Here is an 18,722-nt window from a genome sequence, read left to right as displayed (position 1 = left end):
AGTTCTCTGTACAGTGCTGCGGAATTAGTGGTGCTATATAAATAAATGGTGGTGATAACAGGGCCTGCCTAAAAATTCCTTTAATGAATAAAGCAGGAATTGCGCCGCTTTCCTGCAGAGAAAGAGGGGCAGACCATGTTGTTAAAGACTGCACAACCTTAGCTGATCTCAGATGTACTGTGTGAGCTGCTTGCATTGTGCGGATGGGATAATCAGATGTGGAAGTTAGCTACACCGGGCAAAGAATAAGATAAAGTTCAGTCTTATTCTCTGTTGTATAACCGGAAAAAGTCACTAGATTCCCCCAGCTTTTAATAAGAGTTGAAACCATGGGTTAAGCTCATGGCATAAGGCAGGAAGGAGCTAAAGGCTCGGAGGTCTATCTGTGGCTTTAATTACCTTTTTTGGGGTTTTCTACTAATTGATTGGTTCACAAACTTTTTTTTTTTTTTTTTAAACACATCTGTTAAAACAGAAGTCTAAACGTCAAAATAAATAAAAATAGTTTTACTGAATCAATATGGTATAGGGTATGTTTCTTTTGATGAAAAATAAATGAGTGTTCGAGATCTTACCATAGTGTTTATTGATGTGACTGCATTGAACGCCACTTTTGCTTGTTTTACAAGATGGTACATTGTGTAGATTTATAAACACTTCCCTTTGAGTACTGGCACAATGCACATCTTACATCCACAGGCCAGTATGATTAGGCAAAATTTACAGGCCATATTTATAGCGAGTGTGGTAAAGTACGGTATCTAGAATTGTATATTAAGCACAAATGAGTCACAATAGTATGACATGGGATAATTGTTTAAAAAAATAAAATTAAATGTTTCCTGTCTAGAATCCTCATTAAATAATGTCGAAGTCGTATAATTGGATGAACGAAAGTATATTGGTTTAATATTGGTTTTCCGTGCGATTGCGAAGCGTACGCCACGTAACACGTGGCGTGATGCGATCGCACGGTAAAATACGCACACACTCACATTACAACATTTAGTTATCTATATAATTCGTATTCATATTGGTACCGTTACACTGTAATTTATGAGCAGATAATATTTGATTTATTAGTAGTATGTATATATATATATATATATATATATATATATATATATATGTAATGATTATACGTACGCTTCAGTGATATATATGGTTCAGGTTGTGGGAAAGGTGGCATGTCTGGTATCATATTGATCCCCTATTCATCAGCAGCTGTCCGATCGCACATTGCATACTCTAGTTATTGATATTAGGGAATAATCCTTTGTATGATGCTGGCTATGAAAGGAGCAGACCCCCTGGAGAGACGACCCCCCACCTTTGGATTCCTTAGATTGAATCAACCTATGATCTGTTTACCCTGGACCCACCCAACGTCTGGACCTATAGAAACAATCTACGTCATCTCTATTGTTCAAGTGTAACACTGTACTGTATATAATCATTGCTGCACACCGCCTGGTTCTCAGTCAACTCTGACACAGTATTCTAACAGATATACTGTCCACCGGGTCCCGTGGGTGCGCAGCGAGCGCATGCGATAGCATTGGTATGTACTTATCTTTTGGTATTGGCTGTACTGTACTGTATCATAATATAATAATGTATTGAATTGTTGACTATTTACATCTGCTAAAATAAACCACCTTGTTCTTTGGAAACACATACAATTGATTGGGCAATGCTTGTTTTAAAACGATAGAATTACTTTAATAATAATCATTCTAGAATTGGGGTGAGGACCTTCTGAAATGTGGAGTAGAAGTTATTAGTGAACCCTTCGGGGCCCAGAGCTTTGTCCTTTAGGGAGTAATTTGATTACCATCAAATTCTCAGCCTGTGTTCATGGGCAGTTAAGGGCCAATTTGGAATCATTTGGGATTGTTGGTAGGTGGCTCTTGTTCAAGAAGTCTGCAATTAGGGAGGGGGTCGGTTGGGGTGTAAGACTATCATCTCAGAGGTTATATAATTTAGAGTAATAAGCTGTAAAGGAATTGGCAATGTCTTTGGGGTTAGAGAGTCTGACTACTGAGAGACTTGATAAGTGTTTGATACGATTCTGCGCTCTTTGACCTCTCAGTTTTCTGGCTAGGAGTCTACCAGCCCAATTGCCAGCCACATATAACTTTTGTTTTCAGCCTATTCAGCGCATGGTGGGTGCGGATATGGAGAAGTTTCTGTAACTGGGCCTTAATGAGAGCAATACGGACGTTAAGGTCTGCGGAAGGCTGTGTTTTATTAATAGACTGGAGTGAGGACAACTCCGATTCAAAGTTTTGCTGGTGATGGAGGGAGGCGTGTTTAAGTCTTGCTCCTGTTTGGTTTGCAGAGCCCCTGACCACCGCCTTGAGTGCACAGGAAAAGTTGGGAACAGAGATGTCCTTCGGGGAGTTAGTTTCTACATAGGTGTCTAGGGTTTGTTGTAGGGCAGCCTTAGCCTCTGGAAGGGTAAGGAGGTGAGGGGAGAGGCACCAAGAGCCCGGAGGAATTGACGCCTTGGGGAAGCGCCAGGTCCAGACTACTGGGGAATGGTCTGACCAAGACATCTGGAGGATACCGGCTGTTCTGGTGTTCTGTAGCTATCATTTTTCTGTCAGGATCAGATCGATATGGTTTGTATAATCTCGCTCCAAGGGGGCCTGGGTCCTCCAGACATCAAACAAAGCGAATTCCGCCAGCAGTCTGGAAAATGCTGCAGAAGGGCCTACCAGGTTGTCCTCTGAGCGTGAAGAGGGGGTGTGAAATCTGTCCAGTTTGGGGTCAGCAACTATATTAAAGTCGCCCATAATGATGAGCGAACCTTGTCTATGCTTGTCAATATCTCGAAAGGTAATTCTGAGAAAAGACACTTGCCGAGCATTCGGGGTGTATTGGGAAACAATAGTAATGACCTGGTCGTCTAAAGAGCCTGTAACAATTATGTACCAACTGTTTTTATGAGGTATACTAGAGGTGAGAACAAAATTAGATTTGCCACAAAATAGGAGGGCCACACCGTTGCGTTTAAGAGGACATTGGCAGTATATACAGTGGGAAACCTATTATCTTTAAAAACGGGTCGAGTTTTAGCAAGAAAATGAGTCTCCTATACAGCGACGACATCCGCTCACTGCTAGTGGAAGTAGGACAAAGATAAACGTCTCTTGGAGGGAGAGTTCAAGCCTTTTACGTTGAGTGAAAGAAACGTAATAATCTAGGGCCTGATTCATTAACGATCTCAAATGAAGAGGATACTCATTTCAGTCTCCTGGACAAAACCATGTTACAATGGAAGGGGTGCAAATAAGTGTTCTGTTTTGCACACAAGTTAAATACTGCCTGTTTTTTCATGTAACACACAAATATTTGATAGCTTATTTGTACACTGAAATTTAAAGTTGATATTTGTGTGTTACATGAAAAAACAGGCAGTATTTAACTTGTGTGCAAAACAGAACACTTATTTGCACCCCTTCCATTGTAACATGGTTTTGTCCAGGAGACTGAAATGAGAATCCTCTTCATTTAAGAACCTTAATGAATCAGGCCCCTAAAGAGCAAGTGGAGGCTGCCGCTGCACAGAGAGATCTATGAGGGTTCTATAAATAAATCTGGAGTGTACCCAGAGAAGGGAGGGGTTCTGAGGGGGAGGGGAGAAAGGGGGGAGAGGGGATAGAAATAAGAACAGAAATAACCCCAGGCCTAGGGTTAGCGTAGTTGCTGGATGGAAGAGTAACCGGCAAAGTTAGTATCTTAGGAAACATGACCTGGTAAGGGGGAGCATTCACCTATACCCACCCGGGAACAAGCCGCAAGAACACCCACCCGCCTTGTGTAGTAGAAAAGAGTAACTACAAACAGATATGCATAGTGTAGAGAATCTAGCTCAAAATTTGAGAAAAATCTTTTTTGCTGTTGATGTACAAACATGGTGTAGTCTAAATAGTAAGATAACATTCTGTATGCTGAACATTTATATGTAAACATCAATAGCAACTTAGCTAGGTGTAATAAAGTACGGGAAACAGAGTCCTGTTTGCCAACCTCTGGGGACCCACGCCCTCTTCCGTGGAAAGAAGAGTCTTCTAGGTATTGAAACGATAATGGAAGACACAAACTAGTAGTTAGGGTGGCAATGGAAGAAGTAGGGCAGTGTCATGGGTCCCGCCGGTAGCACCAGGATTTAAAGGTAAATTTGAAACAGAGTGCTGGATGCTCAATCTCCTGATCTATCCTAACGCACCCGTGATGACTGTTGCAGATCAGCAGAAGGTGCTCGTATGTCCCACGACTGCAGGAGACGTATTCCTTCATCCAGAGAGGCAATGATGTGGGTAGAGTTGTTGTGGTGGATGATCAATTTAACTGGAAAGCCTTAGCGATACTGGATCTCTTGATCACATAGTGCTCTGGTGATGGGTTGAAAAGAGCATCTCTTGGCTATATTAGCGGGAGTGAAGTTGGTAAAAAGTTAAGTTAAATTTTGTAGGATTGCTGCAGAGTCGGAAGCTCTGGCCGCTCTCATGATCCTCTCCTTGACATGAAAGAAATGGACCCTCATAAGTGTGTCCCAGGACACAACCTCCAGACTTTGGAAGGCAGTGTATACGGTCTAGGAGGAAGTCATGTCTAGTTGAGCCAGTCGGGAGCAATTTAGAGATAAGGTCCCGGACAATGCCTCGGATTTTCAAGTTGTACCGCCTGGAGCGATCCTCGAGGTCAGCCCATTTGTCAGTGAGAGAGAGGACCTGGGCCTCCAATCTGAGAGGTTATCAGACCATTATGAGACGCCACCAGTTCCTTCATTTTGTCTTCAACGTGTGAGGTGCAGCCGCCCAACTCTGTGACTTGTGTGTGTATATTTCCTGCAGAGATGTGCGCATTTCTGCCATCGTCTGCTTTAAGCGAAGTCCGCATAAGTTGCATCGTCTTGACTGTGAGCAGGGCATCAAGGTTACTGTGAGAGTTGGTCCTCCGAAAGTGTTTAAACAGAGGTCTCAAGAAAGTCTATTGTTGTCTTTGGGACCCTAAGATTTAGTTGGGGTCCCTGGTGAGGAGGAGGTGTGTGGCTTAAAAAACGGAACCTTCAGGGTTGATGTAGAGGGTTTGTTCTGTTTGCGACCCATGTCCCTGTTAAGGTACAGATAAAGTGTGTAACGGTCTGAGGATCATAGGGCGGATAGTCTTGCGGAGTAAGAATAGCATTAATAGGTGCAGCATAACAAACAGGCTGTGGGGGTATAGCTACAGCAACGCCATGACGGCACAGGAGGAGCCCCCCATAGATGGACTGGACGCTATGCATCTTGAATGTAAAAATGTAGATAAGCAGTACTGTGGTTGTACACTCACTGCCGTAGCAAGGAGGAGGAGATTGGGGGTCCACACCATGTCCGCAGAGGGGTATAAAGACTTGTACTCCAAACCACCCCCAGTAAGTAGTCACTGCAGACTGGAAGTGACACAAGAAGAACAGGAGGTAGCTACCCTTTACTGATGGGGGGGGGGGGGGACATGCAGTTCCCGCCAGTCCTGTTCACAGGGTGGGCTAAACACCAGACCAGGTGCGGTGCCACTTGGGGGAGCCCTGGTAATCAGGCTGCTTTGTCGAGTCGTCGGGTCCCCGTGAACTGGATGTGCCGGGCCGAAAAACGGAGATTGCCGCCCTTGGTCCACTCCGTCCTTCACCACCGCCACTAGTACACGGCCCGGCAGGGTTGACTCTGGATCAGTTAGAGAGCCAGAGGGGTACTGTAGGAATGCCCCAGGAACTTGAATCTGTGGCAGCGCTGACTGTCATGGGACCCGTGCTGGGGACACTCAGGATGTTCAGAGGAGTCTCCGTCTGCAGCAGGTAACGGCACCTATGATGCCTGGTGAAGTTAGGAGATGATTGGGAAGGGATGGTGGGGACAGCAGCCCCAGAAAAAGCAAAATCAGGGCCTCCAGGGAGAGAGCTCTGGGTCCCAACATCTGATCAAGATGGTATTTAGGCCATGCCCCTGTCATGTCGCCTTTTTACGTGTTTGAATGATATGAATGTAATACATTTACTATATATATTTTGTTACTGTAATAAAAACATCTTAGGAATGTGACTGTAATTTAAGGTAGGACTACTTTGTAAATGACATATAGACGGGACTGGTGTGCCTTGGGTACCAGTAGGCACATGTCTAAATAGAAATCCCGCTGTACTGTTCCCGACAATTGCTATAGATACTTAACAGCACAAACTATTTCACTGTACAGTATCTACATTTTACATCTGTTACTCATTGGTCAGATTGCATTTCATAAATCCCTCCACCCCCTCTTCGAGCTAGACCGTTAGGTCTTCGGTAGCTGAACATGAGAAATCTTATGTCGAATCCATTAGAGCTGAAACATATTTTATATTAAAACTTTAAAATGGATCCTCTGTCCCATGATATAATGTATTTTTCCTCTCATTACTAACCGTACCCCAAGACCATTAGAATTTAAATTACAAACTTGCCATCACTGAATTAGTTGACATTTCTGTGATCTTTTTTTTAAAAAAAAAGGCTGCATTAACAGTCTGGTTTAGTTAGCATTTTGATTTAAAAAAAAACAAAAAATAATTGCTAGGTAATTAAAAGGGAACAATTTCAACTTCATACTAGCCTACTCATCTGGAATGTCCGGAATACTCCTGAATAATGCTTAGTTCTCCAGGACTTCCAGGAGAGCATGCCTTTCACCTGGATCCCAGGGGCCCTCAATGACGCCATTCCCCTTGAACCGTGTAAGTTTGGCCCAGCCCACAGTGCAATGATGCAAACATTGCATTTCAGTTTCATGGGAGAATGACTAGATTTGCACCACACACCCCTGTACTTGCCACTTGCTCGCCACTCATAAAGTCATTATAGTTGGCAAACAGGATTTAAATCCATCTTCTTTCTTGTCTACTTATGTGCCCAGTGTTTATTTACTGTACTAAAATATAGCAAATAATATTTTGGGCAAGTAGAGCAGTGCTGTTTTTGTATAAAAAGCAGTATGATGAATGGAATCTTAAGTGAAAATACAAAATTTTTTTTAATTTTTTTTTTTAAGGTATGTTTCTGTTAAATCTCTGGTCTGAATGCAATCTTCATATTTTCACAGTGCAGGTATATTAGGATAGATCTCTTATAATGTCACTTCAATTTACCAAACAAACAATGTGAGTCTCTTATTTAAAAAGAAACTTTATAACAGTGTAAGCCACTACAATCAAATGTTGTACATAGTGCATGCTGCTAAACGCCACTGTGCAGGGTTAAACATGGAATGCTTTGTAGCAATGGTTCGCCTTCCTGCCATAGACTTTCTTTTTCAATTTGTTGTTTTTGTTTTTCCCTTTATAGGGCCATGCACTGTTAATCCGAGAAGTTGATGTTGAGAAGGTGTCCACGTTTGTGAATCCTTACGTAGATGCAATTAAGTATTTATGGAATGACCCTGGAATACAAGAGTGTTATGACCGGCGACGGGAATATCAACTGTCTGATTCCACTAAATAGTACGTACTGGTTTTCATTGTAACCCATTTTTTTATATACATTAGTAAATATGAAGCACGCAGAATTTGGTGATTCAATGTGATCTGGTGGCCCCTAAAAGAGTCGCCAGATTATATTACCTCTAACCCTGTCCACTCCATTGTACTCCTGTGATAGTGCACCATGTTTTGACATGTAAGGAGCAATACAATGTGTTACACTTAGTTGCGCCATTCATCCTAGTTCACCTGTATGTATATCAAAGGCAATGTGTTACTTTAGTTGAATAATATGCCTGAATGAAAAGACTTACATTTTACACCGCTGCACCATTTTCTATCTTGTATCACTGAAGTAGCATAGAGGTAGTGACAGGTTTGTTATCCTGCTGTATTGATTTGCTCTGTACAGATTTATGCTTGCCACAGCAACTGACAGACTGTACTTTTATTTTTTGTCCTCTATCTGATCCGCAGACAGGACCAGTAAACCTAAAATACAGATTTTCTTAGGATTTTATTAAACTGCTTTTCTTTAACCTTTTATTTAAACTCCCTGAAATACATTTTACATTAAACTGCCAGGTGCTTTGTGAGAATCCTCTACAATGCTTACCGGATGAAGGAAAAGTGTCCAGTGAATGTTGTGCTGTGTGATTCAAATTACTAGGTTCGTTCGTGTTTTGGCTTAAATTAAGGAGTTGGCCGTATCGAGGACCCCTGCCCATATACCAAAGGAGTAAAAGAAACAATTTTCATACACATTTTTCAAATAAACCCGAAAAATCCCTTTTAAAAAATAAATAGGCCACCTTCTCACTACAAAAGATCACTGTCATTGTCAGCTAATTTTCCCACTTTGGTTGCTGTAATTGGCTAGCACTAATTGGGAGTTCCCGGGTGGGTGGGTGGTTTGTTTTTTCACTTGGACTAAGATGGATCAAGAGAGAATACTAGATTGTATTGTATTGGCAGACAAGGGTTTGGGGAGTCATTTGTGTACTTAAATGTTATGTTATAAATTGTCTGGTTGGTTGTTTTGTTTTCTACTCAATTCCAGTATTGTTAATTACCAAGGTCCCCACAGCCTAGGAGGGAAAGGTCCAGAAGAGCCCTAGAGCTTTTAGTGTCTGGGATGGGGGCAGCTACTACCTCTGCTATTCTCCTCGTGTTTGCGTGGGTTTCTTCCAGGTGCTCCGGTTTCCTCCCACACTCCAAAATCATACTTGTAGGTTAATTGGCTGCTATTAAGTTTACCTTCGTAAATTTAATAGCAAATAGGAAATTTAGACTGTAAACTGCAATGCGGCAGGGACTGATGTGAGCGAGTTCTCTGTACAGCACTGCGGAAGTAGTGGTGCTGTATAAATAGCTGATAATGCTTTGACCAGCCCACACCTTTTTTTTTTTTTTTTTTTTTTTTTTTTAAATATATAACAAGCTTTATATAATCTGTTTTAACACTAGTGCACACATACTTTAAGTGCTACATATTTTGTAGTGGCACATTAAAACATAATTCAAAAAATCCCCCCCCCCCACCCCCTTGCCTTGCACTGGAGAACACTGGGGCTTTTCCTAACCTCTTCAGGGCTGTGATAATTGACAAGACAGTGGTCCCAGTATTATGGACTGAAAATATGAAGGCAAAAAAAAACACACAAAAACTTTTAAAATAAATTGTTATTGAATGGACGACTCAAAAACAAAAACTTTGTTCACCACTACTAAATATTTACTGGGCAGTGCCATTCAGGGTAAACTGTGGTCCGCATGGCAACTTTATATATTTACACTGATTTAGCAACAAAGTTTGCGTGTAAAACTTATCAATTGTTTGGGGTGTTCCACTGCGGTTGCACCTGGAGAGATTGTAATGCATGGGCTCTGTATCTGTTTTCAGATGCCAGTATCTGTTTAATTATCTTGCTGTATGTAGGTTGTCTTTGCCTGTTTTTTCGACTTTAATATAACGCCATGCCTTTACAGTGCTGCTCTTGTGAAAAGTCACATTTCCATGTAGGTTTGTCACATGTTTGTTATGAGAACATAACCTCTTATGTGCTGGAAACCAGTTAAACTATTTATAACAAAAGAACTTCTGAGATTATAAAAACACAACTAAAAAACAGCTGTGAAGATCGCTTGTTTATTTAGCATTGTATTACTTCAAAAAATCTATAATAAGGTTCTGTTCCTATCACTTTGACAACAATAGCATCTATTTTTCCAACTAGTTAATGTTAATTAAGTTATTATGCAATTATATGTTGATGGGAATTCCACAAAGTTCTCTCCATAACTGTGTGTACTTTGAAAGGTTAATTCCTCCCAAAATTAAGTTTTGGGACAAGTGTAGTTATTCTAGAATAACGAATGCTACTTTCCTGAGATTCAGCGTTCCACCAGAACACAGGTTTCCTGATACCTGTAATCGGGGAGGCATCTACTGGAGTTTTCAGCAGTTGTCAATGCTCTTCCTCCTTCAACTTCCCGATCACATGACCTGCTTTGTATGCTTTTATCAATATCTGTTAGTATGCTCATGTATAAGCAGAATATATAACTAAAAGGATATCGTCCTAGCAGTAGGTGTGTCCACCTAAAGTGCAGTGCTTGTGTGATTTACCAGTTGTCCTGCACAGTGCAAAGCAATCGTGAAACCTATATTCAAGTGTTGGCGCTTTGTGTGTGTGTGTGTGTGTGTGTGTGTGTGTGTGTATATATATAATATATATATATATATATATATATATATATATATATATATATATATATATATATATATATATATCAATCAGTACAAGTATAAATTCTAATCTCTCGTTTGATTTACAGCTATCTTAATGACCTGGACCGTATTGCAGATCATGGATATCTTCCCTCCCAGCAAGATGTACTCAGGGTCAGAGTGCCCACAACCGGAATTATTGAATATCCATTTGATTTACAGAGTGTCATCTTCAGGTAGAGAGTAATTGGAAAGATTTCCTATTTGTAAATTCAACTGGTATTTGTAATACTGGCCAAACACGCAACATTCTTGTCAGTGAAGCCTAAAATTGCACTATTGTAGCCAAAAACGGATGGATTTTTGGGCTTGCCTGCAAATCCAGATTACCACTATCTGTGTTTTCCATCCTCTGACCACTGTACTACTGGGCCCTCATCTGACATGATTGCATGGCTACATTATATATTCATTGTATAACTTTAATGAAAAACTGAGCGGAACTCACAAAATGCATTGTGATGTGGTGAAAAAATTCTATAACACAACTAGTGCAACGGGTGTGAGAATTTGTGAACGCTGTGAATCAGTGTGCATTCTTTTTTCTGCATTTTCCATCCTGTTAGAATGTATCCTACCTAACACATGGGATTTGATTAAATAGAAAATGAGTAAAAAAAATTCTATACTTTAAAGCTGGTGACACAATTTGAAATCTATTTACAATTTGCAGTTTTGTAGTCAAACTTGTCCAATAACCAGAAACAATCATGTAGCCAACAATCCAAGTGGGATTTGGCTGCTTGGAAGATCCAGTCATCTGATAACATCAGTGAACATATGTGTACGATCTATCCCTATCTGTGTTATTGTTTGATGTACAGTCATATCATAAATTGGGAGGACCACATTAATAAATAATAAATACATACTGGCTTTACTAGTTAGTGCCACAGTTGGTGATATTCTATAGAAAACTTTCGTTACCCTGTTTTGATTATTTTTTTTGTGTTTTAATTTGCAATGTTTTATTGGTGCAATAGTTTATTTGGTATTGGTTCAAATTTCCCCCATAAAGGATATATTTTATTTCAACATATATAATCTCTCCTATAATAAAAGAATAAATGACACACGTGGTTGTAAATTGGAGAAATGTTTAGATTCAAATCCAGTAGAAAAGGCTAGATATTGTAAAGTATTGTGTATTTATATTTGTTTTTCTAACATTTCTATTTCCATTTCTTTTATTTTAACTATTTTTATGAATTCCGGAGTCTTAAGTGTTTATGTTATGCTGCAACTGGCTAGTAACTGTTGTCATCCTCTCTATAGAATGGTGGATGTAGGAGGACAGCGATCAGAGAGGAGGAAATGGATACACTGCTTTGAGAATGTCACCTCCATAATGTTCCTTGTAGCCCTTAGTGAATACGATCAGGTGCTTGTGGAGTCTGACAATGAGGCAAGTTCTTGTAAATCTTTTTATTTTTTGCTTTCATTCTTGTTGTACAGTACAGCATTTTTAATATCAAGGTATTACATGACCACTAAACCTCATAATGAAAATTTTTATAATCGTAAAATACATTACTCGGCCTCACCCGCTTTGTAAAACATAAAATAAAGTGAAATTTAAAAATTCATCTCCATTCTTCCATTTCAGACATCTGAAGCAACATCTTTAGGTCACCGTCCTACACATGTCTAATACAAAAAATAAAAACTGAAGGCAGTTAATACTGTGACTTCATTTGTGTATCAATTTACCAATTCTCAGCCTGTACATAACATTTGTTACCATAGGGAGACGTGCTTGCCAATCTCACAAGTTCTCATCTTACACTGATCAAGAAAGCGAAGCCCCTCTTTCCCTGAGCATTGACTGTTTTCTCTGCAGGGTACAAAAGATTGCGTGATGGACCCTTTTAAGCGTAAATGTATCCGTTATTACAGGTACTTGCGCAGAAAAGGTTCAATAACTCACCCCTATCAATCATATGTTTGTCTTCTTTGTCTAAACTTCTGACAGAATTTGATTTGGTTGTTCTTTTTTTCACAGTTATCTGTATATCTGTTATAATGAACTTCCCCTCATTTGAGTACATACCAACAATGCACAAAACATAAAACCTAACATACTATATATCACGTGAGAGGAAACCACTATTGACTTGCTTCTTTAAGAAGCCATTAACTTGCTTTATTATTTGTTTTGTACTACATGGCAAAAATAAAATGCCAAGTTAGTTTTTGTACCATTGTGGTGTTTACACAGAATAAAAGAAAACCTTATTCTCACATTGGGCACTCCTTACAAGGAACGAGTTTGTAATTCAAAACTGAATATACATTATCATATCCAATCTTTATTAAAATACCAAAACTAAATGCTAACTTTCTTTTTCTCTGTTTACTATGCATATTATTTCCTAAGAGAGCACCCAATGTCATATTATTATAAAAATATTGGAAATTTTAAGCGATATTTTGATTATGGGCTAATTGTATACTGTATAGACTGTACTACATGGTGTGGAGAGTCATTTTCTTATGGTGTTCGTTTGAAATCTGGTCCACTGTGTGGCTTGGATGTGCTAAGCTGCTAATCCAAGGCAAAAGCACACATCAAAACTCATAACTTTATCCCACCATAGCTCAAACTGCAATGACTGTTGTAGCATCCGGGAGTGAAACACACAAAGGGATAGTTTGAGAAACCACATAACAAACCACTAAAAAAAAGGTAATAAATTAGGTGTGGTTCTGATTGGCCATGTTGCTCAAATTGTATTGTATGGACACAGCATAGCTTATACTGTTCCCTCAAGATGGTGATGATTGGTGAAATGATTGATTTTTTTATTTTTTCTCTTTTTTGCTTTACTAAACATGGAGGGGGATCAAGTTAGGAGAAGGATGGAGGAACAGCAGCAGGGTATGTTGCTGGTGTTTCAGAGGATTTTTAGAGAGAGGTTGGAATCCCTCTTTAGCAGGTGATTGAGAGGTTCAGGCTGAATTGGCGCCTTTAACAGGAAAAACTTATGCCGTTTCTGACCCGCACATATTCTGTGCTTTATAATTATCGGCTACAGGTTCATTCCAAAATGTATGTCCTCTCCTCCTCCTTTCCAGCAACACAAACAAAACGGAGAAAATAAAACTTCACAAACACAACAGAGAACTAGCTAAACAATCGCACACAGACATGATTTAAAGTAAAAATAACTGCAAACAGTGATGAGAACAAATAAATTAGTGATGGGTAGTTCACAAATGATTAGTTCAAATGAACTAATCTTTAAAGTGAAGTAAATCATTTAGTTCACAGCTCTGACAAAGATTAGTTCACCAGGAACTAAAACAAGTGGGAGGAGTTAGAGATGAAGCCGAGCAGCTCCAGCAGCATCACCCACTGTCTCATTCACACTGGCTCTTTTGTTTATATTCAGCTCTCTCATTTAATACTCATGAGTCAGTACCTCTAAACTACCAAAGATGGCACTGCTGTGCCTCAGACATTGTGTGAGACTCTGGAGCTGATCACTGACTATGAGTCATGAGTCATTCTCCTGGCTGGAGTTCAATAGTTCATCTAGTTCATTTCACTCAGTGACTCATTCGAGTCTTCAAATCATTCCACTCTTCAAATCATTCCACTCTTTCGAATCTTTCCACTCTTTCGAATCTTTTCAATCATTCAGATCATTTAGCTCATGAGTCACAGGATACATTCCCTTCCCTGCCAGCTCAAGACACACTGCACTGCTGAGTGCTGCATGTTATATACTGTAGTTCTGTTTACTGCACCATATATACAGGGGAGATGTATTAAACCTTCAAGAGAGATAAAGTGGAAATGTTGCCCATAGCAACTAATCAGTTTCTGTCATTTTATAGACTCTGCTAGATAAATGACAGAAGCTGATTAGTCATAATTGCCAACATTATGTTGTTTACGTCTGGGAGTTCCTGGAGTGGGGTATTGGCATAGGGGGCGGGGCTTCACGAATTGTGCCATTTTGGCCCCGCCCCCAGTGACTTGATGCCTATTTGGGGTCTTTTAACAGCTGTAAAAATTCCCCCCTAAGGTTTGATACATCTCCCCTATATCCTGATTGCACTGATCTCAATTTTAAAAGCAAAAAAAGTGACACTTTATAATACTCTGAATTTGGGTCTTTTTCATTTGCATATTATGGAAATAAAAAATAATAATGAAAATGTAATTAACTTTGCAGAGCTCAACATGTCACTACTAGTTTTTGTATAAGTGATTGCCCTTTTTAAAATATTAAAAATGATCTGACATATTAAACTTATCTGATCATTTTAACAGGACTATAACTCATCTAATGAGATGTAGTATATATGCCTACAGTATGTGTAATAGACTAGATCTATGTCTCCAATCACTTCTCTTTTAGCAGTGTTCCAGAGCCAGTGATCTAACTGAACTAACTGAGCTAAATGAACTACTGAGTGAAATGAACTAATCTTTTGTGTGAACTAGATCAGAATGAACTAATCTTCAAAATGAACTAGATTTCCCATCACTAAAATAAACTAGTGACAAGACAAATCAATCTTTGACTAGTAATTTCTATCTTTACCTCTAAGGGGCGTATTCAATTGTTCCTCCGGCCGCCGGAAAAACGAGCGCTCTAAAACTATTACCCGCTGAATTTCATCTCGCAGCTCCCTTAGCTGCGAGATGAAATTCAGCGAGTAAACTACCGTATTAACGGTTTTTACGCGCAATATTACCGTATAAACGGTAATAGTTTTAACGCGCTCGTTTTTCCGGCGACCGGAGGAACAATTGAATACGCCCCTAAGTCTCCTGTCTCCACTGTACTGTGACTCCTGTCAGTGATAATGAGGAAGTCGCAAGTTATTTAAGCTAAGGTCTCGAGGTCACAAGCGCACGTCTTTTGTGAGCCAGTTGAATACAGCAAAGTTAAACTGTATGTTTGCTTCACACATGGTTTTATCATGTGGTTTCAATTGAAAACTTGTGGTTTTACTTCGTTTTTTTAAAACTATCTACCGTACACAAACCATGCTTTGTACAGAGTAAATTGTGGCTTCGGAAATACCCGGCCTTTTTCTTTTTACACAGCAGTTAGGCCTCACTTGGTGATCGTTTTCTATATTTTCTTGATTAACATAGTTCAAACTACTTAAACTGTAGACCAATTTCAACTAATCTGTAATAATGCAACGACTTATTGTTTTGTAACGTGACCATGCATGCATTATGATATTGGACAGTTAGCCCAATATCACAGTATATGTGGCCTGACATTGACCACTGTGCCCAATTAATAAACATATCAAAAGCAATAGGATTTTTATTGAGCATGATCGTAGATATGGTTAGAAAATGACCACAGATAGCCCCCATTGGTCTTGTCAGGGGGTCATCTTTTGATAGCACATGTTCCAGTGACATTAAAAGCGATTCAGCTGGAGAAGCAAGATGTTCAGATTTCATCCAGTTTAATTACCTACAGTTATGGCCAAAAAGTTTGAGAATGACACGAGCGTTGGTTTTCACAAAGTTTGCTGCTTCAGTGTTTTTAGACTTTTTTTTTATCAGACGCTGCTATGGTATATTGAAGTAAAATTACAAGTATTCATAAGTGTCAAAGGCTTTTATTGACAATTACATTAAGTATATGCCCTTCTTTTTGAAGACCTCTGCAATTCGCCCTGCTATGCTGTCAATCAACTTCTGGACCACATACTGACTGATACTGATGGCCGCCCATTCTTGCCTAATCAATGCTTGGAGTTTGTCAGAATTTGTGGGTTTTTGTTTGTCCACCTGCCTCTTGATGATTGACCACAAGTTCAATGGGATTAGAATCTGGGGAGTTTCCTGGCAATGGACCCAAAATTTTGATGTTTTGATCCCGAGCCACTTGGTTATCACTTTTGCCTTATGGCAAGGTGCTCCATCATGCTGGAACACAGGTATCGTTCGTAACCAAACTGTTCTTGGATGGTTGGGAGAAGTTGCCATGAATAAACCATTATTTATTCATGGCATTTTTAGGCAAAATTGTGATTGAGCCCACTCCCATGGCTGAGAAGCAACCCCACACATGAATGGTCTCAGGATGCTTTACTGTTGGCATGACACAGGACTGATTGTAGCTCTCACCTTTCCTTCTCCGCACAAGCGTTTTTCCAGGTGCCCCAAAAAATCTGAAAGGGGATTTATCAGAGAAAATTACTTTACCCCAGTCCTCAGCACTCCCTGTACCTTTTGCAGAATATCAGTCTGTCCCTGATGTTTTTTTCCTGGAGAGAAGTGGCTTCTTTGCTGGCCTTCTTGACACCAGGCCATCCTCCAAAAGTCTTCGCCTCACTGTGCGTGCAGATGCATTCACACCTGCCTGCTGCCAATCCTGAGCAAGCTCTGCACTGGTGGTACACGATCCCGCAGATGTCTCCATTTTAGGAGGCGTTCTTTGCGCTTGCTGGACGTTCTTGGGCGTCCTGAAGCCTTCTTCACAACTATTGAAGTTCTTGGTGATCCGATAATTGATTTAGTTATGTGCAATTTTACTAGCAACAATGTCCTTGCCTGTGAAGCCATTTTTGTGCAAAGCAATGAGATCTGCATGTGTTTCGTTGTAGATAACCATGGTTAACAGAGGATGAACAATGATTTCAAGCACCACCCTCCTTTCAAAGCTTCCAGTCTGTTCTAACTCAATCAGCATGATAGAGTGATCTCCAGCCTTGTCCTCATCAACACTCCCACCTGTGTTAACGAGAGAATCACCCACCTGATGTCAGCTGGTCCTTTTGTGGCAGCTGAAATGCAGTGAAAATGTTGTTTTGGGGATAAAGTTCATTGTCATGGCAAAGAGGGACTTTGATTAGATGAATCATCATCACCATTTATTTATATAGCGCCACTGATTCCGCAGCGCTGTACAGAGAACTCATTCACATCAGTCCTTGCCCAATTGGAGCTTACAGTCTAAATTCCCTAACATACACACAGACAGAGAGAAAGACTAGGGTCACTTTTTGATAGCAACCAATTAACCTACTAGTATGTTTTTGGAGTGTGGAAGGAAACCGGAGCACCCGGAGGAAACCCACGCAAACTCCACACAGATAACGCCATGGTCGGGAATTAAACTCATGACCCCAGCACTGTGAGGCAGAATTGCAATTAATTTCATTCTTCATGACATTGTGGAGTATATGCAAATTGCCATCATAAAAACTTTTATAACTAATATTTGTGTCCTTCTCAAAACTTTTGGCTAGGACTGTACATGTGTGGCAAGTTTAACATGAAATATGTTGCTCAATGCTCATGCCAGGTGGCCCGTGTAACAAAACATTGGGTCCAAGAGAAAAAGTCATGGTCATAACTTCAGGTCCACCAAGGAGGGGCATGTATCCCAACAATAAAACAGGAGAAATTGAAACTTGTGCAACACTTGAATCCCATGAATGCATTGCTAGCAGCAGTTGCTTACGTACGTGGAAACCATCGTTCATTTACACACATTCTTACAGCACATTATGTTTAAGTGTGTGGCAACTGTAATAGCAGTATTTGTTAGTATCACTATACATATATTAAATCATTGTCTGCCCAGGGCTTTGTTTTGTGTTATTGAAGTTGACAAAAACACAGCTGTATGCTTGTTTCCATACTTGTATTTAATGTTCCTGGATGTTAAAGGCATCTTCAAAACAAAATCTGACTTATTGTTTTTTAGCTGGTGGAGGTGATTTGCACAGGCACGCGTTTTGTAACATTGTATATTGGCAGTAAATTTCAAATTTGTGGTATATTTACTGAAGTGTCTACATAGGACTAAAAGTGATATTGTGCAGCACAAGACCATTTCATTTTGGTTTATTGATTCAGATTAACAAGTGTGGCCACTCTATCCAGGAATTGAATGTTTCAAACTGCCCTTAGTCCACAGTTTTTGTAGAACTACAAGGGTCCCATGGATGTCTCATGTGCAGTTCAGGGGTTTTTTCCCCTCCCAGCCAGGGTAGATTCAAAATGCATAAATTATTTCTATTAACTGTGTTTCCTTTCATGGCAGCAGAGACCAAGGGGTTAATCTATCCTTCCACTTATGATAGGAAAGAGAACCTCTCCAGAAGGCACATAAGGCCACTTCCCCTTCCTCAAGGTGTCTTCTGGCTTTTCCCAAGCTGCTAAAATATCTCAAAATTACTTCTCACAAAAACAAGTATAATAGAACAATTTAGGGATGGGAAGTAGGCTGCCATATAGGAGATCAATAAAACACAATTAACATTAATTATTAATTTGCTTCCTTTTTATCCACCGTGGCAGATATAAAGGGGTAAAACACAAGCACTTGTGTTATTATATAATAAGAGATTTGGACAATAATGGGATAGTGTATGCACAGACTACCATTCTGCTGCTTTGCACAATTATTCAGTAAGGGCAGATGCTTTTTCTGCCAATGA

At 39.9% G+C, this 18,722-nt stretch overlaps 1 protein-coding gene across 1 annotated transcript in view; it reads left to right on the top strand.

Moving 5' to 3' along the window:
• Nucleotides 1-18,722, top strand: part of LOC142155399 (guanine nucleotide-binding protein G(q) subunit alpha) — a 102,618-nt gene that overhangs the window by 64,981 nt on the left and 18,915 nt on the right. Inside the window, exons 3-5 of the mRNA XM_075211023.1 lie at nt 7,368-7,522; nt 10,340-10,468; nt 11,568-11,697. Of these exons, the coding sequence (XP_075067124.1) occupies nt 7,368-7,522; nt 10,340-10,468; nt 11,568-11,697 (414 nt within the window). The remainder of the gene's footprint in view (nt 1-7,367; nt 7,523-10,339; nt 10,469-11,567; nt 11,698-18,722) is intronic.

Source organism: Mixophyes fleayi, chromosome 1, assembly GCF_038048845.1.
Source record: "Mixophyes fleayi isolate aMixFle1 chromosome 1, aMixFle1.hap1, whole genome shotgun sequence".
NCBI lineage: Eukaryota > Metazoa > Chordata > Amphibia > Anura > Limnodynastidae > Mixophyes > Mixophyes fleayi.
Note: the sequence above shows the minus strand (reverse complement) of the source record. Positions and strands in the feature narration are given on the sequence as shown.